The 26,094-nt window shown below is 40.5% G+C and overlaps 1 protein-coding gene across 1 annotated transcript; it reads right to left on the minus strand.

The window, feature by feature from the left end:
- Nucleotides 1-1,217: 1,217 nt before the first annotated feature.
- slc6a11a (solute carrier family 6 member 11a) lies at nt 1,218-19,785 on the minus strand. The gene is made up of 14 exons (XM_061727235.1): nt 19,593-19,785; nt 16,242-16,376; nt 16,002-16,142; nt 15,644-15,734; nt 6,952-7,084; nt 5,326-5,460; nt 5,125-5,228; nt 3,903-4,027; nt 3,562-3,674; nt 3,325-3,462; nt 2,881-2,983; nt 2,459-2,559; nt 2,210-2,380; nt 1,218-2,077 (listed from the first exon to the last, which is right to left on the minus strand). Exons 1-14 carry the CDS (start codon nt 19,756-19,758, stop codon nt 1,994-1,996), a joined length of 1,740 nt encoding a protein of 579 aa, XP_061583219.1. The 5' UTR covers nt 19,759-19,785; the 3' UTR covers nt 1,218-1,993.
- Between the last annotated feature and the right edge of the window lie 6,309 nt (nt 19,786-26,094).

Genomic DNA, 26,094 nt, shown 5'->3' on the forward strand with positions numbered 1-26,094 from the left:
TTACCTGTTGACACACAAGGAGTGACTTGTGATTGGTCCAGACTTCACAAAATGTATTTTCATAAAAGGATACATGTTTAGTTTTCATTTTGAATTCAAAATGTTAATTCCAATAATCAAAATAATAAAGAATTAGATATTCAAAAAATAAATAAAAAATTCTGTCTGTCATTTAGGATGGGCCAATAGTAGGAGTGGATGGGACAAGGTCCGTCAGGGCCACTCCTTACGCCGCGGTAGATGTACGGGCAGAAGGTCGGAGCAGAGACAAGAAAACAGGACCAGATGCAAGCCGGAGTCAAAACCATGTACAGTAGTTTTCAGTATCCTGTCTGAGGATGTTTTGGCAATTTACAATAGTGGGGATAAGTCTACCACTGTTCTGGTTGGAGGGCTACCGATTCCACCCCTAAGATATGGGTGTGGTTTACTGCATCTAATTTTCCAAATGCCCCCTGAAAGTTAACTTTAGATCACCTAGATATTCCAAGTAACATTTTAGAAGAACTTATTTTCATGCACTGAGGAACCATTAAAAGAAGAATCAGAGTCAGAATCAGCTTTATTCGCCAATAATCGAGACACATACAATGAATTCTTTATCGGCATTTGTTGTTTTTCTGGTTAACATAATGTAATGAATAATAAATAAGAAGCTAGCTGATGCTACAACTCGAGTTAGGCAGAGAAAAAAAAGCAAGGAGAAACTGTTGAGAGAATCTTTCACTCATTGCAAAGAAAGCAGGCCTGAATTGTTCTGATAATAACTGTGATATCACATCATCATATTTTGTAATAGATACTAAACTATGACAAAGCTTTTATTCAATTTATCTGGAGAAACCAGAGTACCGTTAGAGAAAATGCACTCTGCAGGATCTGCAGATCATCACAAATTTGAGACATCATGCAAGAGAGCATGTCTGTCAATAAGTTTACAATTATTATGTGTTTTCTATAGATACTCTAACCCACTTTTTTCAGTTTGAATCTGTTTCCAAAATATACCTGATATAACTGATACCAATTCCCTTATAAGAGATCTTGTTTATTGTGTTTGGTATTATTTATTTATTTATTTATTAAGATTAGACTAGGATGTATAAAACAAAACATTCATTTAAAAGGCTATACGTAAGCAGTGTTTTTTCATGAACACTATGATATTTTTATTAATTTATGCATTTCATGTTTGCAACTTGATGATAAAGCTTTAATTGGTTTGTAATGTAACCACTCTTTCTCACAAAATTCATACAAAACTCTATTGGGAGCAGGTGGATCTGCATTGGAGCCAGTCTGATCAGCTTCCTCTTCTTTTTGAGTCATGCCTTTGTGCAAAATGTGGTTTAGTATTGTCTTGAAAAATGGATGAATGACCCCGTGAAAAATCCTAGACCTGTTTCTAATAACACTCTGTAGGCTATGATCCTTTTCATAGTTAGTCCAGAGCAAACAATGTCCATTTCATCAATTAAAAAAAGCCGTGTTTTGTATACCCTGACCAATATTGTAAAGTACCTTTGCTGAGTAGTGTTTTGAGTAAAACTAAAGTTTGAGGCAGATCTTCCTGGTCAGTAGCTTCTGCTTCATTCTTCTTTCTGCGACTTATGCTTAGTTATTTTAAGTTTCTGCCTTTGGGAGAATAGGCGCAGGTTCTGAGCTTTTAATTGCTACAGTTCCTTTGCGCTGCTTTAAGCTTCAAGTATGTTTAATGATTGGGCAAAACCTTGCAGACTTGGCTTTCTTTCAAATTCAAACTGATGAAAGTGGTTGTGATTCTACTTTGTCTTTGCTTTAAAGAACTCTTACTCTAGACATCTACTGTGCTCAGACAAATCATCTTACCTTAAAAGAAACATTAAGTAAATACTAACCTCTAGTTTGCATGCATATATAGACATAAAACCCTCCCAATATACCTTTCAAATAAAAAAGCTATTTCTAAAGATAGGCATATCACTGAATATAGCAGTGGTTTTCATTATGACGGTCATGCCGTTGAATCGCGGATGCTTGCCATTTCCTTTGCCACCATTGGAAGGTCATCTGCAGCCTGGATGCTTGCCTTAAGACGCTGAGGAAATGATTAATATTTTAAAACAATGCTTTCTGCTGAAGCAGACAAATAACAACAAATATATTCCAATAAACTTTATAATTACAACTGCTTTGTGACAGAATAAAAATTCACAAGTCAGCAACTGACCTGCCACAGAGTGCCTTTTCCCTTGGCCAGTATAAAGATCATGTTGAGTGGTATCATGGACAAGGATGACGTAGCCAGGAACCAGCCAATGCAGTAAGCCCACCAAGGATACACATAAGTGTTGTTGAATTTCATTGGGGTGTACCTCACAAGCAAAAACACAAAGGTTCCCTTTTAAAGGGAAAAAAATTATAAACAATAAATATATGATCAGATTCTTAAATATGAATGCTTTGTTTGGACACTTACCATGGAAATTAAAGGCGTGATATACAGCCAGCAGTACTTGAATAGTGGCAAAGGTTTGTAACCAATCATATCTTCAATGTTGTCACTGAAGCGTCCAGCTCCTAGGACAGAGACACTTATTATAGAGGGAAACTCAGTCTATCCTGCTTTCATGAAGCTAGGAGGGCAGACCACCAGTCCATGGAGACACCAGTCCATCAAAGCTGAACAGAGTCAAGCGAGACAGACAGCCGTGCATGCTCACATTCACTTGTAAAGACAGTTTAGAACCACCAACCTAATGTGCATGTTTTTTGTCTGAGTACCCAGAGAAAAGCCAAACAAACAGAATGTATAGGAATTGTGTAAAGACTGATTGCTTGTGCAATCAGAGGGAAGTCATTGGTTCATATTTACATCAAATGGCAACAACTGTGTCTTACCATAAATCCATCCAACAATCAGAGACTCCAAAATTGCCATCAGAAGAAGAGTGGGACCACTGCATACATAGTGATCAAAGATCTGAAGAATGTATGCACCAGCCTAAAATGAAAAAAGTCAATTAATATCCTTATGTCAATCTGTTAACCTTATACTCATCCATATTTTTTTTTAAAGAGATTTAATAATTTTTCCACGGTAAAGCTCTGGACATTTTAAATATTTATAAATAGGAGTAGTTGAATGTGGACAGGTGATCGAAAAAACTAAAATTGTGACACTCTGTCAGGTGGCACTGACTGTAAAGCTATACTGGTTTAAGATGATTGAAATGGAGATCTGGGCTCTAAGAGGGCCGTTCCAATACCTTGATTTTGGTGTTCCTCATAAGGTTTTGGACACATTTTTGGTAAATTGTTGATCGTTGAAGTTTTAAAACTCACTTCTGTCACTGATAGCAGCCCCAACGTATAGCAGACAGCACAGATCATCAACAGATAAAGTTCTCTACGGTATCCTTTTCGGAGCTGGGAAGGGCAGACGTCTGTTAAAGAGGTCATGACGCTTTCCACCCCAGTAAACTGCAGAAGGACACCAAGACATGTTGCTTATGAGAAATATAAACCACAAATATCACATGTGGATATTACTGACAGGACGTAAAATAGGCTGCAGCTGACCTGACTGTCTATCCCTAATAAGATGATCATCAGGAAGAAGCACACAGACCAGACCTGAGGCCAAGGCAGAAGAGTCACAGCTTGTGGGTAGACTATGAAGACAAGGCCAGGACCTGCGGTGCAAAACCATAAGTGAATCATACTGTATATGATCAATTTTAATTATTCCTTTATTCTTCTGGAACAAAGTTTGATGTTACAACTGTTGGCAAAATAGGAAGAGACAAAACTGAAAACTAAAATGTTTGAACTATCTGAAATTATTATGATGATTTTACATTATATTGTAGTTGTGAAATGTCTAATTCATAAAGACACCAAAGCAAAATGAGCTGATGTACCTGACTCAGCAACAGTAGAAATGTCGACACCCTGTTTTTGTGACATGTAGCCCAAAATTGAGAAAATGGCAAATCCAGATATGAAGCTGGTCCCACTGTTCAACAAGCAGAGATAGAAGGAGTCTCTGCAAAGCAGAAGCAAACAACAGTGTCATAATTTATATCTTTGAAACTACTGTGTGTTATGGACTAATCAAAGTGTGATAATCATTTACAGTAAATGTATATACATTTTCAAGCACAGACGTGAAGAATTACTTAAATATTTGACATTTCATTAAGTTTTCCAATGATGAGTAGGAAATCCCAACAGTAAGGGAAAAGTCAGTAAAGGGTTAAGGTAGGTGGTACAGTGTGGACCTGAGTGATAAGGAACAGGTAGAGCAAGTTAAGAAGGATATTTCTGAAGGATTGGGTAGAATAGACAAGTCAGGGCTCCCGGGAAAGCTGTGGTTTTTTCAGTTTGGGTTTTTGCTTAGTTTGACACCTTAAAACAAATTGCAGATAGATATTGCAGATCATTCATAAGTTGAGCAAAAAAAACCCAAAGAAAACCAACAAGAGTTCGATGGAACATAAAGCTGCCATGACACTGTGTTCCTTTACTGTGTACAATATCAGTTCCTAATCATCTGTTTCTCTGATGCCATTATAAAACAAATGAACACCAGTGCTGTCCAAATAATCAAAATCATCATGGACTAAACAAAAGCATGCTTAATGTGACACAACTGGGTCTGTTTTTAGTGCACTTTGTATGTTGTTGTATAATGACAAACAATATGTAAACTCCTTGGAATTACCTTTTTATTTATTTCTTTTGCAATAATTTACAATAAAATGGGATCTGGATTTCTTGTGCTTAAGATAACACACAAAATAATTTATTGTGTCTTGAAGCTTCACAGTGTTGGTAGAAAAAAGTAATTTCAACCTCTTTTTACAGTGTAGTCAAACAATGGACAGCTCGTGGATGATAAGGGAACATTTAATGTGACAAAAGTAGTTGTTGGTTACCGATTGCATATGATTGCTTACCATACTTCAAGGCAGTCATTAATGGGCATAATAATGCAGACTGTGCCTAGCTTCTGTGTTTGTTTAGTTACCAATACAACTAGCAGGCACTTTGGATAAAAGTGTCTGCTATATGCAATGTAAAGCGACTACAAACTCTGAAATAGAAATGTTTCTGTTAGTCATATCCTTAGAAAGTACTGACCTGTAACAGTTGTTGTTGTACTTGTTGTAGCTTCCAAACGTAGTGAGAAAACCCAAGCATAATGCATAGGAAAAAAATATTTGTGTGCCAGCATCAGTCCAGACCTAAAAACAGTCAAATGTTTGTTTTTTGCTGGGTTCTTGTTTAAAATCCAAAAACATTGACAATAAACATAATGCTTGTGATGAAACAGATTGATACCTGTGGGTCAGCGAGCCGTGCAGGATTGGGGTACAGATAGTACTTGATCCCATGCAAGGCACCAGGGAGAGTAATTCCTCTGACAAACAGCACCATCAGCAAGAGGAAAGGAAATGTTGCTGTGATGTAGGAAGCCTGCATTAGAATAAAATATAACTAGTTATCAAACAATGAAGATGTCCCCACGGCCAACAACTGTCAGAGTGTTCAAAAGGGAGTCACACTACAATAGGTTGATATGTCACAGGCACAGGACTCATTATACAAATGTGTCTCACAGGGCGGTTTGATTTGATAGGAGCATGACCAATTCACTCAACACAAGAGCATGGAAAAATTGACCAGCAAGGAGAGGCTGGACAATGTAAACACACACATGCATGCAAGCTTCATGTGTTGTTGGCCAATGATAAGCATGTCTGTTTTATTGCGGTTAAGCTTCAGGAAATGGGATTGTATCCATGAGATGATCTCAATGATGCACCTGGTCAAAGTGGACATGTATGCTGGATTTCGTCAGCATAGAAGTAGTCATGGAGACCCTGTTGACGTACGTTATGAGCAAGGGGGAGCATGTAAAAGATAAATCGGAGGGGACCAAGCCCTGGATCCTGGAGGACACCTTCAGATAGGGGGGCATAAACAAATGTGCAGCTGTTAATGCTGATGGACTGTTGCTGGTTTGTAAGATGTGACTTCATCCAGGAGATGGTGGTTCCCTTACAATTGAGGGTGGATTCAAGTTGGGAGAGGAGAATGCTATGGTTGGTGTCAAAAGCTATAGAGAGGTCTAGAAGCATGAGAATATTGAGATGGCCTGAATCGGAGTGAAGGAGAGGGTTGTTGGTGAAGAAGGGTAGATTCAGTGCTGTGCTGTGATTGGAAACCAGATTGAAATGGTTCCAATAGATCATTAGAAGTTAGATGGACATTGAGTTGAGAGGCAACAGCACATTCCAATACTGTTGACAGAAAGGGAAGGTTCGAGATGACATGGGAATTACCAATGAAGGTTTTGTAAATGGGTTTGAGAAGTTTATTTACTGTGAAGAGGGACTGTATGAGCAGGAGTAGATAAGGTCATAGTAGCCGGACTAGGTTGGAGCAAGGGCTTCTCAGTAGAGTTGAAGGTAGTCTTAGTAAGCTTAAAGGTGGTAACTGTTAAACCAGTTTCCTTGGATAGTCCTTCAACTTGTCTCATGTGGAGTTCTTGAATTTGTGTGGTTCAGGAGTGTACTATGGTAGATAATGGCTACGACCAAAGGACTAGGCTGTGAGAGTTTGAATAGTAAGTGCTCAGGTCTGAGCAGGAGAAAAAGGGATGCTGGTGATTTCCATGCTGATCACCATTTTCTTTAATAACAACAACAATGCCACCTCCGTGCGGTCATTCTAGGTGTAGCCAGGAGGGGTGGAGATATAGCCCATGGGTTTATTCCAAGTTCCAACAGGACACAGTGATGATTACCCAGTATAAACTCATTTAGAATACCCACCCTTTTTTTTGTATTTATTTGTATTCTTTTAGGGCAACATCAGATTAAAAACAATGTGGAATGGACATTTATAATTTTACTGATGGATAAAATCTGACTGTAGGATGCACATTTGCAATCTGAGCCTTACCTTTCCTGTGGATCTCACTCCCCTCCAGATACAAAAGTAGCAGATGACCCAGGATAGAAGAAGGCACAAAGAGAGATCCCACCGTAAGTTTCCCAAGGACTCTATGCCACTGGATATATTTAAGACTCGTCGCCTATAAGACCAAATTGTAAATTATCAATTTTTAACAGCAAAACATGTGGCAAAAACCTACTATGGTAACATTCCCAACTGTGAAATGGTAGCAAACTTGCCTGAAAAAGTGAGCAAGTTGACTGAACAATATTTGTCATTAATCAGTCATTTTCATAAATCTACATACCTGTAAATTCCAGTCTGGACGTGTATGTAGTGAGGGGTTTGATGGAAATATTGGAAATGGATGGAAGAAAAAGTAAAAAGTGTGTATCCAAAACTTGGACAATAGATCTCATTCTGACAGAACACAATATTACAGAAAGATTGTAAAACAATGCGTCCAATATAGATAACAGTAATAATAAGTTATTTTTTTTACATTTTGTTTGTTTGTGTTTCTTTTGCTGTATGTGTTTCTGAGTGCATTAAAAAAGAAAGATGTGGCATGCAGGATAGAACATTAGATTAGATTAGATTAGATTAGATTAGATTCAACTTTATTATCATTGCACATGTTAAGGTACAGGGCAACGTCATCCTCAGCTTTCTCTGTAGCTAGAATGTAGAAGATTTGGTTTGGAGGATGGAGGCAGGTCAAGGGGGAAAATAAGTTATACAAATAAGCTCTAAAGATTGGATACCTTTCATATGTTTCATAAGTTTGCAAAGATTTTATACTATTGTAGCAGAACGAGGGAGCTGCCCTTAATCAACACAGCTGGTAGCCAATAATTGGTCCCGCTGTGTATATAAGTGGCAGCTTTCCCTGTGTCTTGCGCTTCCCCCATTGCGTCATTTCCGCCCCGGATGTTCTTGCCTCTCAGGTAATGCTGCTGCTGCTTCACTCTAGTTGGTAGTCTTGCTCTCTCGGTATGTTAAAATAATTTGTATTTCCTTGCAGAGCGGCGACTGAATGCCGTGCTCCTGTTGCGTGATTTAGCATCTCCTGTGTAGGGCTCTCTCTCTACTATGGTTGTTATCCACGCTGGCTGAACACTAGTGTGGTCACGGACAAATGCTGGTGACCGTGCGGGTTTCCTCTCTCCCTCACTCTATGCCTGTGTGAACCTACTAGAAGTAGGAAGGCTCATCAGCTGACGGAGTCCCCGGTGGTGTGACGTCAGAACCACCAGCTGATTAAAGCCGCTGCTGTTTCGTCTCCTGCTGCTGTTTGCTGCAGTTTGTTGCTTGCTTGCTCTCCCACTTGCTTGCTTGCTTGCTCTTCTGCCTTGTCCTCACTGCGGTGCTTGTCTGCTCTGCTGGGGTCCCCTGAAGTCTCGCCCAGTTCCCGGCTTGACCCCGATAATAAATGTGGCGATACAGTGCCGTTTTCTTTTAATTAATTTAGTTTAACAGTCTTTGGGACCAGTGTTTGTTTAACCTTGTTTATTTCATTTCGGGCAGTGTTTTTAGTGTAGTAGTTACCTGCCCTTTTGTCTTATTTTGCATGTTTATTATATGATTTTTGTAACAATTTGTTTGTTTTGCAGTTGCTGTAGGCCGGTGGTGGTGTTGGTGACCTGGGTGGAGTCCTTCCCTTTTGTGTGCTGTGTGCTTGCCACGTGTGGTTGAGTGTTTAATTATTTTTACGTTAATATCTTTCATTTTTGTAGACTCCCACTCCCTTCACTAGTTCCCCTCTGCACCAGTACGCTACAGCTCCTGCCCCTTATTTATTTTGCTCTTTATTTTCATGACTGGTTTTTTTTAGTATTCTTTTAAAACATTGTGTAATAAAACCTATTTTTATAAAGTATCTGGATTTCACGTCTCTTGCCTTGAGTAAACGAACTTGTGTGTCTTGACTAGAGATATTAAATAATTCTTTGGGTGAAATTCCCGAGGTGGCGTTGTCAGGCAATGTGATTTGACTTTGTATTGGTGCAGCCCTTTACTCGACGCTGCGGCACTATATTCAGACAAATATTATATTTTTTATATATATATATATATATATATATATATATATATATATATATATTTATTATAATAAAAAACATTAAAAACAGTATTGTGTCTGTCTCACCCTGTACTTTGGACTACTTTCTAGTTACCAAATGGGGGTTCCATGTAGGGGACATATGATAGTACTGGAAAAACACTCATTATGATGTTACCCATAGATTTTGTAAAGAGTCAGTTTGAAGTCTGTTTTTAGGGGGGGACGCTGGAAGATTCCGCATTGGTCTGTTCACCTGTTAAATCAAGAAATGGGCTTAATGTATAATAATAATAATCTTGATTTGTCAGTATACAGTGGGCAAAAAAAGTATCTAGTCAGCCACCAATTGTCCAAGCTCTCCCACTTAAAAAGATGAGAGAGGCCTGTAATCTTCATCATAGTTGCACTTCAACTATGAGAGACAGAATAGGGGAAAGAATCCAGGAAATCACATTGTACGATTTTTACTGAATTAATTGGTAAACTCCTCGGTAAAATAAGTATTTGGTCACCTACAAACAAGCTTTCACAGACCTGTAACTTTGTCTTTAAGAGGCTCATCGTCCTCCGCTCGTTACCTGTATTAATGGCACCTGTTTTAACTCGTTATCAGTATAAAAGACACCTGTCCACAACCTCAAACAGTCACACTCCAAACTCCACTATGGGCAAGACCAAAGAGCTGTCAAAGGACGTGAGAAACACAATTGTAGAGCTGCACCAGGCTGGGAAGACTGAATCTGCAATAGGTAAGCAGATTGGTGTGAAGAAATCAACCGTGGGAGCAATTATTAGAAAATCGAAGACATACAAGACCACTGATAATCTCCCATCTGGGGCTCCATGCATGATCTCACCCCGTGGGGTAAAAATGATCACAAGAACAGTGAGTAAAAATCCCAGAACCACACGGGGGGAACTAGTGAATGACACTGAATCCTGCAGTGCTAGACGTCCCCCTGCTTAAGCCAGTACATGTCTAGGGTTGTCTGAAGTTTGCTAGAGAGCATTTGGATGATGCAGAAGAGGATTGGGAGAATGTTATATGGTCAGATGAAACCAAAATAGAACTTTTTGGTAGAAACACAACTTGTTGTGTTTGGAGGAGAAAGAAAGCTGTGTTGGGCCACAGTCCTATGTGAACATGGGCAGCCTTAATTTCAACGTGGAGCGTAACTATCCAGCCGTTCACCAAGGGACGCTGGTCTGCTTCCCAAATCTCGCTCTACGACTTTTTCATTGCAAGGAAAAGTCTACTGTCCTTACGTTTTGTAAGGACTATACCTCATGTCTGATCAGCGTGACCAACATCAGCCGAGGACCCATTGCGCCTGCTGCGCTCGTGAAAGCCCACTCGCCCACCTGCGTTACAACAGAGTTACCCGCAAACGTTCTGACGCTTTGACGAAGGGAAAGGGGACCGTGCGCAACGAGACAAGTGCCCAGACTAGGAAGACCAGGAAAGGGGGACAGCGGCTGCCAGCGGCGCTGCATAATCTGTCTCCGAGAGACAGAAAGAGAGAGAGGGAAAAGGGAGCCGCTCATAGCTGAACCACCAGTGGAGCGTAAAATCAGCAACCTGTGGACCGGGACCAGAACCATGAGTTCCAAAAATCCCAGGACGCCGCCGACTACCTCCAGGGCATCTCAAAGTAAGAGGCTTGTTTCTGGGCAGCGTTAGTTTAAAGTGGTTAGCGTTGATTGTGTTTGCTGTTGTTTGTTTGCTTATTACTGTGTAACGCGCCAACGGTCTCTTATGCAGACCGACGGTCGTTACATCTGTGTATTGTTAAGGGCCCGTGTAAGTGGACCCATATAACGTGTTCCCTCACTACCAAAGTGGTTTGTGCTCCTGTTTCCCTGTCAAAAGCTTAGAGCGAGTGTCGTGGATTCAGCTTCAGACACTGGCTCCTGGGTGGGAAACTGCAGAACGATAAAGGTTGGTGAGAGATCACGTTTCCTTCCCTCCTTATTAACCCACTTCCCCACTTATTAACCCACACGGGCAAGTTAGTATCCTGGCCATCAGGCCTCCGATACTTTCAGTTACCACTGGGTGAAGAAACCCCCCCACGCCCCCACCTTAATTTCTGATGATGTTACTGAAATAAGAACCTTAAACAACAAGGCCTGCTAGTTGAAACCCCCAATGGGGCCCTCAGCCAGCTGACACTTCACTAACTGACCGTGGCTTCGAAGTTCCCACAGCTACATCTTAGCTTGGTTCTGGTGGAGGTCTGGGGAAAGGAAGGTTGTTGAACTTTGGTTACATGTTGGGTCAGTCAATACAGAAACATCCATGCCAACCTGGAAGTTGGCATTCTGGCTGTTGCCATGGTAAGACAGATCAGGTACAGGCCGTCCTCCTGAAAAAAGCTTTCCAACGATAAAGAAGTTGTCTGCTGTGGTTGCTTCGCTAAGCTTCACCTCAAGACCCTGCCAAGCCAGCCCAGAGCTGGTTGTAGCTCTCTATTCATACACCTAACAATACAAAAAGCCATATTATTTTTAAAGGAAGAGTGATACTCTGTTTGCTGTTCATTAATAGATTGAAGGTCAAGTATATCCAAAGTAGCTGAAGTGATAGCTAGACTTTGATGGGTGGCTGTTCAGTCCTATACTGTATGCCCCATACTTGATAACAATAACATTTTCCGCCGCTTATCTGTTCCCGGGTCACGGGGGCAGCAGCCTCAACAGAGATGCCCAGACTTCCTTCAGCCCAACTTCTTCCAGCTCTTCCGGGGGGAGTCCGAGACGTTCCCAGGCCAGCCGAGAGACATAGTCTCTCCAGCGTGTCATGGGTCTTCCCCGGGGTCTCCTCCCGGTGGGACATGCCTGGAACACCTCCCTAGGGAGGGCTCCAGGAGGCATCCGATACAGATGCCCAAGCCACCTCAGCTGACTCCTCTCAATGTGAAGGAACAGTGGCTCGACTCCGAGCTCCTCCCGGGAGACCGAACTCCTCACCCTATCTCTAAGGGAGCGTCCAGCCACCCTGCGGAGGAAACTCACCTCGGCCGCTTGCATCCGCGATCTTGTCTTTTCAGTCATTACTCAAAGTTCATGACCATAGGTGAGGGTAGGTGTGTAGATTGACCGAGAGCTTCACCTTTCAACTCAGCTTCTTCTCAGCTCCTGCACCGTTCTGTCTGTCAATCTCACGCTCCATCGTTCCCTCACTCGTGAACAAGACCCCGAGATACTTAAACTACTCCACCTGAGGCAGGACTTCTCCACCCACCCGGAGAAGGCACGCCACCCTTTCCCGGTGGAGAACCGTGGCCTCGGTTTTGGAGGTGCTGATTCTCATCACCCGCGTCGCACTCGGCCTCAAACCGCCCCAGCACATGCTAAAGGTCCCGGTCCGATGAAGCCAACAGGACAACATCATCTGCAAAAAGCAGAGACGAAATCCTTTGGTTCCCAAACCGGATCCCCTCCGGCCCCTAGCTATGCCTAGAAATCCTGTCCATAAAAATTATGAACAGGACCGGTGACAAAGGGCAGCCCTGCCGGAGTCCAACATGCACTGGGAACAAGTCTGATCTACTGCCTGCAATGCGAACCAGACTCCTGCTTCGATCATATAGAGACCGGACAGCCCTTAATAGAGGGCCCCGGACTCCATACTCACCGAGTGCCTCCCACAGAATGGCACGAGTGACACGGTCAAATGCCTTCTCCAGATCCACAAAGCACATGTAGACTGGGCAAATTCCCATGAACCCTCGAGCACCCTGCGGAGGGTGTAGAGCTGGCTCCATGCAATGTCGCAGAGGCGTGTCAACCAAGACAGCCCTACGACATCCAGAGACTTGAAGTACTCAGGGCGAATCTCATCCACCCCCGGTCCCCTGCCACTGAGGAGCTTATGAATCACCTCAGTGACCTCGGCTTGGGTGATGGATGAGCACGTCCCCGAGTCCCCACTCTCTGCTTCCTCAGTGGAAGGCATGTCAGTCAGGTTGAGGAGATCCTCTATTCCTTCCACCGTCCGACGATGTCCCCAGTCGAGGTCAACAGCTCCCCACCCGCACCGTAAACGGTGCCGGCAGAGTACTGCTTCCCCCTTCTGAGGCGCCGAATGGTCCGCCAGAATTTCTTCGAGGCCGACCAAAAGTCTTCCTCCATGGCCTCACCAAACTCCTCCCAGACCTGAGTTTTTTCCTCCAGGACCGCCCGAGCTGCAGCTTGCTTGGCCTGCCGGTACCCATCTACTGCGTCAGGAGTCACACAGGCTAACATAGCCTGGTAGGACTCCTTCTTCAGTCTGACGGCATCCTTTACTTCCGGTGTCCACCACCGGGTTCTAGGATTGCCCCCACGACAGGCACCGGAGACCTTGCGTCCACACCTTCGAGCCACCGCGTCGACAATGGAGGCAGAGAACATGGTCCACACGGACTCGATGTCCCCTGCCTCCCCCGGGATCTGAGAGAAGCTCTCCCGGAGGTGAGAGTTGAAGATGTCCCTGACAGAAGGCTCAGCCAGACGTTCCCAACAGACCCTCACAATCCGTTTGGGTCTGCCCGGTCTGTCCAACCTCCTCCTCCGCCAGCGCATCCAACTCACCACCAGGTGGTGATCAGTTGACAGCTCAGACGCTCTCTTCACCCGAGTGTCCAAGACATGCGGCCGAAGGTCAGATGAAACGACAACAAAGTCGATCATTGACCTCCGGCCTAGGGTGTCCTGGTGCCACGTGCACTGATGGACACCCTTATGTTTGAACATGGTGTTCGTTATTGACAAACCGTGACTAGCACAGAAGTCCAACAACAAAACACAGCTCAGGTTCAGATCGGGGAGGCTGTTCCTCCCAATCACGCCTCTCCAGGTATCACTGTCATTGCCCATGTGAGCGTTGAAGTCCCCCAGTAGAACAATGGAGTCTCCAGTTGGAGCACTATCCAGTACTCCTCCCAGGGACCCCAAGAAGGCCGGGTACTCCGCACTGCTGTTCGGCCCGTAGGCACAAACAACAGTGAGAGACCTTTTCCCGACCCGAAGGCACAGGGAAACGACCCTCTCGTTCACCGGGGTGAACTCCAACACATGGCGACTGAGCTGAGGGGTTATAAACAAGCCCACCCCAGCTCACCGCCTCTCCCCCTGGGCAACTCCAGAGTAGTGGAGGGTCCAGCCCCTTTCAAGGAGCTGGGTTCCAGAGCCCAAGCTATGTGTAGAGGTGAGCCCGACTATCTCTAGCCGGTACCTCTCAACCTCACACACAAGCTCCGGCTCCTTCCCCCCCAGCGAGGTGACATTCCATGTCCCCACTGAGGCCCCGTTAACACATAGCCAGGTATTTACAAAAACGGATATTTCCCCCTCTATGAAAAATTCCATAATTTACACAAGATCGTTTTCAAAATCTCTTTGTTTACACGAACCCGCATAAATACGCTGTTAAGGGGTGCTATGAGCAGCCAAACCTGCAGGGGGCAGTGTAACGAGAAGCGTAAAGTCATGCTAGCCAATCAGAGTCCTGGAAAAAAACGTCAACAAATGACACGTGTGAAGCCTGAATAATATGGTTCTGCGTTAAATCGACGGCGTAGCCTACGTACGGTGCGTGTCGCTGCGAACCCTACGCCGTAGGCTCTGCGTTGGTGTAACGCAGAACCATAAATCAGCCTGGACTGCCAGTTACTTCCAAGACGGAACGAGAGTCTTTCGTTTGGAGTGACAGAGAAGTGGAGTTACTTTTTTTTTTTTTTTTTTTTTTTGAGGTGTGGAGTTACTTTTAAGTGTGACTTTAGAATATAAAACAGGTAAAATACAAGAAAATATTGACGGTGGCCAAACAAATTGTAAACACAGGTCGAACACGTGATGCTGGTGACGTTTCTGTTGCATAATGTGACGTTCTGAAGCCTAAATCTCTGTTTTCCTCTGTTTAGACGCAAACGTGAAAACTGAGTTTTTGAAAATCTCCACTTTGGCCGGAGTTTTCAGAAATGATCGTTTTTGGTGACTTTGAGCTCCGTTTTCGTGTAAACGAACGGCCAAAACGCATGAAAACGCATCCGTTTTTGCTCCGTGTAAACGGGGCCTGAGAGGGTTTTGGTCCAGGGATTGGGTCGTCGAGGCACCCCGCCACAACTGTTACCCAGCCCACAAAATTAGTATAGAAAAAGAAAAAATAAGTAAAAGAGCAGAACAAAGCAAAGAGGCAATAGATAAAATAGAAACATGGAAGCAGATTCAACAGAGCATGGGATCTGTCAGATGGTTTGCTGCTGGCTGCCAGCTGGCTGCTGACAGTACCAAAGATGGCACAATACTATTTGTGACGCATTTTAGGATACTGCAGTTCACTGGAATCAGCACAACTGAATGGAATCATTTGTGGCAGGTCAAGATGTCCATTACTTAATATCTGTTGATATTGAACACAGGAGTCTATTCAGAACAATACATGCCTGGGTGTGCAATTTAAGCCCTAAATACCTTCAGCACACAGGTGTTCTTAATTATTCTGGCTGATTAGAACTCATCTCATAGTGGAATTATGGGGAGCTATGCTGACAGTAGTGTTATGTGTACACTGTCAAGCTCAATGCAAAAAACATGAGTAATAGAGACATCAAAACAACTCTGTAGACATCCACATATTCAGAAACTTACTGCCAAAACTCTATAACAGATGATGATGATGCATTCACAGGGTAGGTCCAGTTAGCAGTGATATTATAGTTGTTTATTTCCACACAACGATCTGAAATATATCAAATAATTTTAAACATGCATGTTCTACTGAAACATTTGTTTTTTAGTAAATGTTACTTTCTTTAAGGAGCCCTCATAAATGTATTTAATATATTGATTCCTTAGGCAAACATTATCCTTACTTCTACAATGAAGGTAATTTTGTATAATTTAAACTCTCAAAGATATATTAACTAATAAATAATTTTTTTTTACAGTATTCGGTTAATCCCCTATATGAGTGTGGCAGAAGAAACTTTCATTGTAATTTATTTACCTGTATTCCATGCATTATTGCAAGTGGCCCATGGCAACTCTCCAGAGAAGGAAGAGAAGAGGTAGAAAAACGCCCAGGCTAAAATCACAGTGTAGCTGAAACTTGCGTAAAAAATGATAATTTGGCTGGCGTATCCCATCCCTGGAAATAACAAATCGTTATTATTCCATTCCCTCAGTATTTCGACCTGCGCTTGTTATATTCTGCTTACTGTGTCAGAATCTTTGGTGGCTAACTTACCTTCAAACAATGGGCAGATCTTTCTCCAGCACACGATGCCCCCCTGGCTGGTGTACTGGCCGAGTGCCGTTTCCAGTACAAACAGAGGAATTCCACAGGTCACAAGGAACAAGATGTAAGGGATGAAGAATACACCTAAAAGTAATGACATTTGTCAGACCAAAGCATCCTCATTAACCTTGTGTGCATAGTCCGTGGTAACTGGATCTTGAGCTCTAATGGAGGGTTGCTGTAGCTCGTGCAGTGATTTACAAAATAAGATAAGAATTGCTGTCTGGGGACAACGAGAATCCCCACAAATCCTGTTTATTATATACTTCTATTTTCATTGCATTTCTTACTATTTTATCTATTATAGCAAGTGTCATTTTTTTAAATGTTTGGTGGGTGAGCATTCAGTAAGAAAACCTGCTGTAGTTAGCCTTATACATAAGAACTCTGTGAGTCTGAAAGACAATTATGATTTATTTAATCTTATTTCTTCTGTCAGAAATCAGTTAAATATATCTACATTTTTCAAGATGTGTGATGAGTCAAATGTAACTTTCAGTGACATTAATGTAGATATCTGCAACCCATTTCTGACTAGTTAAAACCTGTGATCTGTGAATTGTAATGAGTCAAGCTTTAATTATGAGTTGTCATTATGTCATAGGTATCTGCAATGTTAATTCTGGACAGTAAAGCTGAGACTTTTATATTGACCACAAATTCGTCTGTTTGGAGTCGCCATTGATGAACCAGAGACTTAAGGCAGACAGAAAATTACTGGAGTCGGCCTGACCCAAAATGCAATTGTTGATTCTACAATTTGACCTTAACAGAGTGGCTTGGCAGGCCGTTCCAGTCACACCCTCCTTGGAGGATTTGAAAACAAGACGCTCTTCTCCCACTAGCCTTCCCCTTCCCCTCAGGGCACGTGTGCACCTGTATCAGAACTATACCGAGCCGTCTGATAACATCAAGGACAATGGCTGAGGACTAGATCTGGGGCCAAGTTCACAGACTTACCGCTCACACACACATAATTACATAATTACACTTCCCTCATTTTCAACACCTTCCCCGGCTCCGCTCATATCACCCCCCCAACACACCTTCATGGCGCTCACTTGGATGTACTGTACCCCCTGTATCCCCCCCCCCCCCCCCACTCCAGTGTGTCAACTGATTCACATCAAAATGCATAACTTAGTTATGTCCAGGATTCACATGTTGAGCCTCTTTCATTTTAACATCATCCTAAAATTTCAGACAATGAATAAATAGAACTAAGTTTTAATGTACGGGTAAGTTTTATTTTTATATGATAATTCCTACCCTGTTTCCCGAAGTGCCATAAACATTATTGTCTGTAGGTGAAGAAATAGAAACTTTTGGAAAAAAAAGTTTGTGCAAAAAATGAAATGGTTAAAACTTTTTTTTTTCCAAATGATTTTTCAATAATGTGCAACAAAAGAAGTGAAACATGAGTGCACTAACAAGATCACTTAATTTGTGCTGCGGGAACATTTTTTTTTTTTTTTTACAATTAATCTTACTTTGTTAATTCTACTGTTGCTGCTTTAAGTCTCTTTGACTCTGTGAGTCTGAAAGACAATTATGATTTATTTAATCATATTTCTTCTGTCAGAAATCAGTTAAATATATCTACATTTTTAATTTAAGATGTGTGATGAGTCAAATGTAACTTTCAGTGACATTAATGTAGATATCTGCAACCCATTTCTGACTAGTTAAAACCTGTGATCTGTGAATTGTAATGAGTCAAGCTTTAATTATGAGTTGTCATTATGTCATAGGTATCTGCAATGTTAATTCTGGACAGTAAAGCTGAGACTTTTATATTGAACACAAATTCGTCTGTTTGGAGTCGCCATTGATGAACCAGAGACTTAAGGCAGACAGAAAATTACTGGAGTCGGCCTGACCCAAAATGCAATTGTTGATTCTACAATTTGACCTTAACAGAGTGGCTTGGCAGGCCGTTCCAGTCACACCCTCCTTGGAGGATTTGAAAACAAGACGCTCTTCTCCCACTAGCCTTCCCCTTCCCCTCAGGGCACGTGTGCACCTGTATCAGAACTATACCGAGCCGTCTGATAACATCAAGGACTTACCGCTCACACAAACATAATTACATAATTACACTTCCCTCATTTTCAACACCTTCCCCGGCTCCCCTCATATCACCCCCCCAACACACCTTCATGGCACTCACTTGGATGTACTGTACCCCCTGTACCCCCCCCCCCCCCCCCCCCACTCCAGTGTGTCAACTGATTCACATCAAAATGCATAACCTAGTTATGTCCAGGATTCACATGTTGAGCCTCTTTTATTTTAACATCATCCTAAAATTTCAGACAATGAATAAATAGAACTAAGTTTTAATGTACGGGTAAGTTTTATTTTTATATGATTCCCGAAGTGCCATAAACATTGTCTGTAGGTGAAGAAATAGAAACTTTTGGGAAAAAAAAGTTTGTGCAAAAAATGAAATGGTTAAAACTTTTTTTTTCCAAGTGATTTTTCAATAATGTGCAACAAAAGAAGTGAAACATGAGTGCACTAACAAGATCACTTAATTTGTGCTGCGGGAACTTTTTTTTTTTTTTTTACAATTAATCTTACTTTGTTAATTCTACTGTTGCTGCTTTAAGTCTGTGAAACACAAATATAAAGAAAGTCAGCTCACAACAAACTTTTTCATATTTGTTTTTCTTTTTTAAAATCATCGATCAGATATTGAAACCTGAACGAATTAGAACTAAATTAAGCATGTTGATCTTTTTTTAAATGGACTCTAACAGTTAGTTAAACTTGTTATTGCAGATTATTTTCTGTTACTAATCTTGACCTAAGAGGAAAACTGAAAAGCTAATTTGTCTCTAAGTTTATCTGTAGCTGTTTCTCACCATTGATTTCCCATCAATGGGCATCTAAGACTAGTCATCACTCATCATCTAATATAATAATCATTTGTGACAGCTGGTGATCCAAGTATTTTTGGGCAGACACAGAAGCTCTGTTGTTCGTGGAGTGGTCATACTGTATAATAGAAGTGCTGTAATACAAGTTGTATGTGTGGATAAATACACATTGTGAAATGCTTTGTAGAAGCTGGAAAAATAAAAAAATGGGCTATACAAGTGCAAGAACAGTCGGTGTAATAATCGTATAAAGCTCTTTGTATTTTAGATCACTGTTTGGTTATTTTAGGTTAAATCTGGTGACTGAAACAACCTGTGTCAGAATAAAAAACTGCCATTTGCCAGGTGGAACAATAATTTGATCCCCTTTCAAGACCTGTCAGATTATCAGTTTTGAATAACAAACTTAAATACTTACCCCCACCATTTTTGTAACAAAGATATGGAAATCTCCATACATTGCCAAGGCCAATAATAGCACCAGCAACAGTCAGAATGAACTCCTTCTTACTTCCCCACTTGCCACGCTCCTGAGGTTGTGAAGGACTCTTTGTTAAGAGTTGGAACAAGTTGCAGTCTGCCATCCTGCCGAGTAAGAAATGATGGCCGGACTGGCATAGATCTCATGGTTTTATGAATTGTCTCCCTGAGAATCGATGCAGATTTGGTAGCTGTCCAAAGGTTATCTAATTAATGGGTTAAGTGTTATTTTAGCCACAAGGGGGACCTCTAACTGTTTCCTAAAAACTAAAATACACAAAGTAAGAGTGACTTATAGTGGTGTAGATTTGTTTATTTATTTATTTATTTTTGTCCAAGGGATTTTAACACAATCATTTACTCTGAATAAATGGTCATTTTTAATGTATTGTGAATTATACATTTTGTTTAAAAAAAAAGTCTGTCCAAAAGTGTGCCTCTTTTTATTTTGAACACATATTTAGATTCCTAGAGAAAAGCATATACACACTGGCACAGGTTTTCAAGCTCTTTGAACAGCATAGCAGAATCTTTGAGGAGAGAAAAAGCTTTATATGTGATTGTTTGTTAATGATATGAATTTATCTGATAAATCGTCCACACTGACTAAGCTGAGGTCAAAAACACCAGGTGCATTTCTGCGTGAATGGCATCCATATACTCAAGTACAACTCAGAAAAACCATTACGTACATCTTTATTCAAGTATTTGTGTCATTTTTGGCGGAAAATGTCTCGCCATATTTGTAGGTTGTACTGTATGTGTGTTTGTATGTATTTTTGGAGGACTGTATTCATGCAGCTCAGCATTTCAAAGCCACAGCAGGGGGGACCTCAGCAACTTTGATCCTACTTTGGGAACAGAGTGAGCTGTTGTAGCAGATTTTCCCACAGGAACCTTCAACCTTCAAACCTCTGGTCTTATTATTTTACAAGTACCTACTGAAATATAGTACATTTCAGATATCTGCATACGTTTTATTGTAAACAGTTAACTATGATGTGAATAGATACATTTAGTACAACATAATTTTTGAGTGAAAACTGAGTTGGATGAGTCACTCAGCTGCAATCCCTTTGAAATTGTACTTTGCACGATTATGACAACAGGTGGAAGACACCTTTGTTAGTCTGTTGTTTTTGTTTGTTTGTTTGTTTGTTTTACACGGCTTTGTCTGTTATAGAGTATTTAGAGTGCATATTAGAGATGACTCTGCAAGGAGTGCAACTTGTTTTTGCAGAATTCATTTCTCTCTTCATTTTTGAAGCTTATACTGATGGAGAACTGCATCCTACACACTGTGTGTGTGTGTGTGTGTGTGTGTGTGTGTGTGTGTGTGTGTGTGTGTGTGTGTGTGTGTGTGTGTGTGTGTGTGTGTGTGTGTGTGTGTGTGTGTGTGTGTGTGTGTGTATATATATATATATATATATATATATATATATATATATATATATATATACACACACACACACACATACATTATGCACATATATATAGTGTTTCTTCCCAGAATGTATGACTCCCAGATATTTCATGTTATTTGACAGTATATTTCTCTCATGTACTTAATTTCATTTATTCATATACATTCATATCTACATTTCAGACCTTTAATGCACAAGAACCCAATAGTTTTTTGTTTATGTTTTTTTGTATTACACTCATAAATATGTTGCACTCACATTTATGTTTCTATAAAGGTTTATGCCTGACTTGTCCTGATGTTCAAAGTAAAACTCTGATCCACAACTTTGGTAGGTATGTACCTGTTTACTGGCGTCTTTGCCTTAAACTTCTATTTTTCATATTTTAGTTGATCATTTCTAGGATTCAATACATGTATGCCACTGAGTGGCAATTATTCCAATTTTTGGGGCTAAAAATAACTGTCACAAGTGTGTGAAGCCAACTCACTCTTTGTTTCTGATCTTGTTAGCTGACACAGTTAGAGCTATAAATTTCAAATTTTGGCCTTATTACTAACGTGATCTGGAATTTGTGCAGATTTTAACGTTTTCCAGTGGATTTGTGCAGATTTGAACGTGTTCCAATAATGCAGCTGCATGTAAAAGTGAAATTGGAGGAAACAGGGGGGGGATTCCACTCAGTGAGGGAGGTACTACCCTGCTATCAAAAACCTAAAATCTGACCTTCTGAGCCATTGCATCATAAACTTTGAAAGACATTACCAACACAGTCTTATTCAAAAGAGCAATAGCCATCTTTTCAGTCGCGAATACTGGGGATGTTTGCTCTCTTGAGGTCATAATTGTCAAGTCCAGTGCTTGCTTGTTTGAGTATTTGTTCAGTGTGAACTGAGTTATATTAGTCAGCATTTATTAAGCAGTGTCATCATTAATTTACGGTTCTGACAAATTAAAATAAATCCTTGAGTTTAGCCTGACTCTGGATGTCACATGCTTTCATCCAAGTTCACATTATTCTCTTCATCCCTGCCAATCAGGCTATCCTCACGCTTCTTAGGTGGATAAACTAAATCTACTCATTTCCTCCCCTCTCCCCTCTTGAAGCCGCATGTTTACTATCCATAAAGCCAGCAGGTAATGCTTCCCGCCGTTTTAGTAACAGCACTCTGCTCTAAATTTGCCAGAGTATATTTGAGAGAATGTTGGTCTCGTAAATGTTGTCATTTTGCATTATTTATTTTCTTTGTCACATTACTACATTGTAAAAACTTTATATTTATCACAACTTGATGGGATTTGTAGTTGTGCTGAATTAAATTATTTATTTGCACTGTTAACTATGCAAAGGGACTGCATCAACCCATTTATTAAGTTTCTTTTTAATGTTTGTTTCGATGCACCCTCTTTTTGAAAAATGTAATTGAACCCTTGTTGAAACTGAGGCCGGGCCAACTTCAATGCACGTGCTCATTTCACTTTCTTGGTTAAACAGGATCTCCAAAATAACTGTATGTAACTGTATGAACAAGAGTGATGCAATTAAAAGATTCTGCATAGAGCACATATTGCCCCCAACCGTCTCTCCAAATATAGAAAAGATGTTTCTCCAGTTTGTCTTAAATGTAAGACAGAAATTGGTGATCTTACTCACTGTTATTGGTCCTGTGTAAAAATACAGAAATATTGGAATGATATCTCGTTGGAAATACAGAAGGTTCTGAAAATAAAACTGGAACTCCAACCGGTTTCCCTTCTTCTGGGTCTTCCAAATGATCGTGTTACTGATATATATCAGAAAAGACTGCAGTATATAATGTCCTGATATTTTGTGCCCGGAAAAATATTCTTATGCACTGGATCACGGATAAGGCCCTCAGTGTCGGGATGGCACAGGACAATAATGGAATACACACCTCTGGACCTTCTCACTTGTCTTCTGTACTCCAAATCTAATGCCTTCGAAAGAACATGGAAACCTCAAATTTCTTGACTATATTAATGTAAATGTATCTGCTATACTGATGAGAGCATTTGTATGAAAAACAGTATTAATTAGTTTTATTTATTTGTTCTTCCCCTTGTGTAGCTTCCACTGTGTTGCACTCTAGGTTGCATAATGTACCTGTCATATTCACCCAGAACTGATTTGTTTGGGTTCTTGCGTGGCTATTCCCAGCTTGTTGTCGTTGTTGTTGTATGGTATTGCTGTTTTGTCTGGTCCTGTCTTATGTATGTATATTAAGAAAATTAATAAACACATTTAAAAAAGAAACAAAAAAAACAGGATCTCCAAAATGATTCTACATTAAGTTTTCATCACCATTTCAATTTTCAGCGCACCAAGCATATCATCTCAAGTGAAAGCTGACTTCTAAAAGGTGAGTATAGTCATTTTAACAGTTCTGTTATTTTTAATGGTAAATACAAACCCCAATTCCAGACGGTTCCAATGAATGATTTACAAAACTGCATCAACCATTGTTCAGCTGAATACACAAATAAAATATATGTTTGGGTTTTTTACACTATCTCTCATTTTGAATTTGATACCTGGGATATATTATTGAGACGGCAGCACATTCATCAAAGTGCTACATCACCTTCTCTCTGAGCAAAGCTCACGAAGCAGTTAGGAGCTGAAGTCACTGATTGTTAAAGCTTTGTAGGTGGAATTCTTTCCCATTCTTGTTTGATTTACAACTTCAGTTGCTCAGCAGTCTGGCTTCTCTATCAGAGAATTTTGTGAATCATAATGCTGCACACATTGTCACTAGGAGACAAGTCTGGCCTACCAGTCTGGTAGGCTGTTGTAACACAAGTAGAATGTGGCTGGGAATTCTCTCACTGGAATAATCAGGGAAGTACCTGAAAAAGATGTTGCTTGGATCTGAGCATGTGTTGCTCCAAAAGCTGGATGTACCCTTCAGCATTAATGAGTTACCCACGATGCCATGTCCACTACCACTACTGGACTGTAGATGATAATGTTATATATCACAGTCTCAGATTTGAGGTCCATCATTTACCTTACAGGAATGTTGCGTAAATATTTAACAATAACTGAATTTTGCAAGGCAACAGAACATGAATGAATGAATGAATGAATGAATGAATGAAAAACTTTATTTCGAACATGCTAAAAAATATATATTTTAACCAAAGAACAATAGTTAAATAATAATCATGATAAATACAGTATAATACAATACAATGGCTGTCCATGGGCTTAGTCTCTGTGGAGAAATATCTTAAATTATCTATAAATATATAAATTATTGATAGGGCTCAAAAGGAAGACCAAGTTCTGTGATCAATGTGAAATCATTTACTGCTGGCTGCAGAAGCAACCAGGTTTTCTTGACAATAAGACAAGAGACACATTAACTTTGGAATAAACTTAAGAATAAACTCAAAGTTGAAAGTTAAATGAGTGTAAAATGCCAAGAATCACATTACAATGGCACAAAAACATGTATGTACATAGACAATAGAAAAAAGTTAGGCAAACACTGAATCCATGACCAGATTTAAGGAATTATATATTAAAAAGAAAGATTATTCAAATAATAGCTGTGATTGTTCAGAAGCAGCTGATAAGGGCAGTCACGGCTTCAGAAGCCAACTGTGATTTCTAGCAGAATAAGAGGATTACTTGCATGATCTTGAAGTAGCTCCTCAGTCAGCCGGCCAACTTCTTTAGTAATAGTAATAGTCTGCAGCTGCACAAGGGTGTGGTACTGGAGCTTCATATAATCATTAAGAAACAGTTTGCCAGCTCTTTCCTACATCCTACATCCTATTTTTTTGCATTACATCAGCAGTTTGTTTGAAAGCTGCTCTTAATTCATTTGAGGTTGCTTGATTATGAGCAATGATAATAAAACCAAATACTTTATTTATAGTGAATAATTGTATGCAAGTGAGTTCTGATATCTAATAAATAAAGTTTGCACAATTAAATGATGAGAAAAATTTAACATTTCTGCCAAATTTTCTCTATTTTGGTAAATCACAGGTGATGGAGTTAGCTGCAGATAATTTGTCTCTTGTAAATGTGTCGTCTTCAAAATATTATTTCCACATGTGATGCTGTTGGTTGACAGGGTTCATCACTGGAAATTCATATTTTTTAAAGTTGTTCTCATACTTCCCATGTGTGATGTGATGTTTTTTTTTTTGAAGAGGGAGACTAGTGCTGGAATTCCACACACAGCAAGGGAGTGTAATTCAAGGCACTACCCCTGCTGTGTGAGGGCTCAAATTTGACTTTCAGGGCTACTAAATCCACGACTTTGAACAGAGAGCCACTGACTGCCTTTTCAGATGTAGATATGAGACATGTTTATTCACTTTAGGAGATGCTAAAATGGTCCAAATGAATACAAGTCTTTGTTTAGCATGCTATTTGCTCAGAGGGAACCAAATGGTTTCTACAAATGCACATCCGTGAGAAAGGAAAGGAGCCCCTGGGCTTGGAGATGGAAGTCTTGGGAGCACTGTGGAAAGTTAAACCTCATGTTTTACATGTTTCTGCTCACAAAGAACAGCCTTTTGAGATCTGCATTAGTAAGAAGGCAAAGCAGAAATGATTTGGGGGACTTTATAATTCCCCAGGTGCAGGAGACATTCTCACTCTCCGTCAAGTTGTACAAACCTTAGTGTAGTGACAGTTTTATTGTTTTTCAAGCCTTAAATAAGATATTGTATTACACTGCCAATCTAAGTTTTTACTTCTAGTCCGATTATTAAGTCTTATTTAGAGATTGGAAGAGAATGTTTAACTTGCTTCAAAGCAAATCATCTAAATAGTTATAACAAAGATAAAGAAATGAAAAAGCCTTGTCCTACCGAACAACAGAAAATTAATATATTTACTATATGATAATTGATGTGGTTCCACACAACTGCATTCCGCAAAATGTTTAAGATGCTCTTTGAGTACTTGACTTCCATAAGTCTATCTTAGGTAAAATATCTTAACATCACTTAATGACTAACAGATTCAAATATTGC

This window comes from Cololabis saira, chromosome 8 (assembly GCF_033807715.1).
Source record: "Cololabis saira isolate AMF1-May2022 chromosome 8, fColSai1.1, whole genome shotgun sequence".
NCBI lineage: Eukaryota > Metazoa > Chordata > Actinopteri > Beloniformes > Belonidae > Cololabis > Cololabis saira.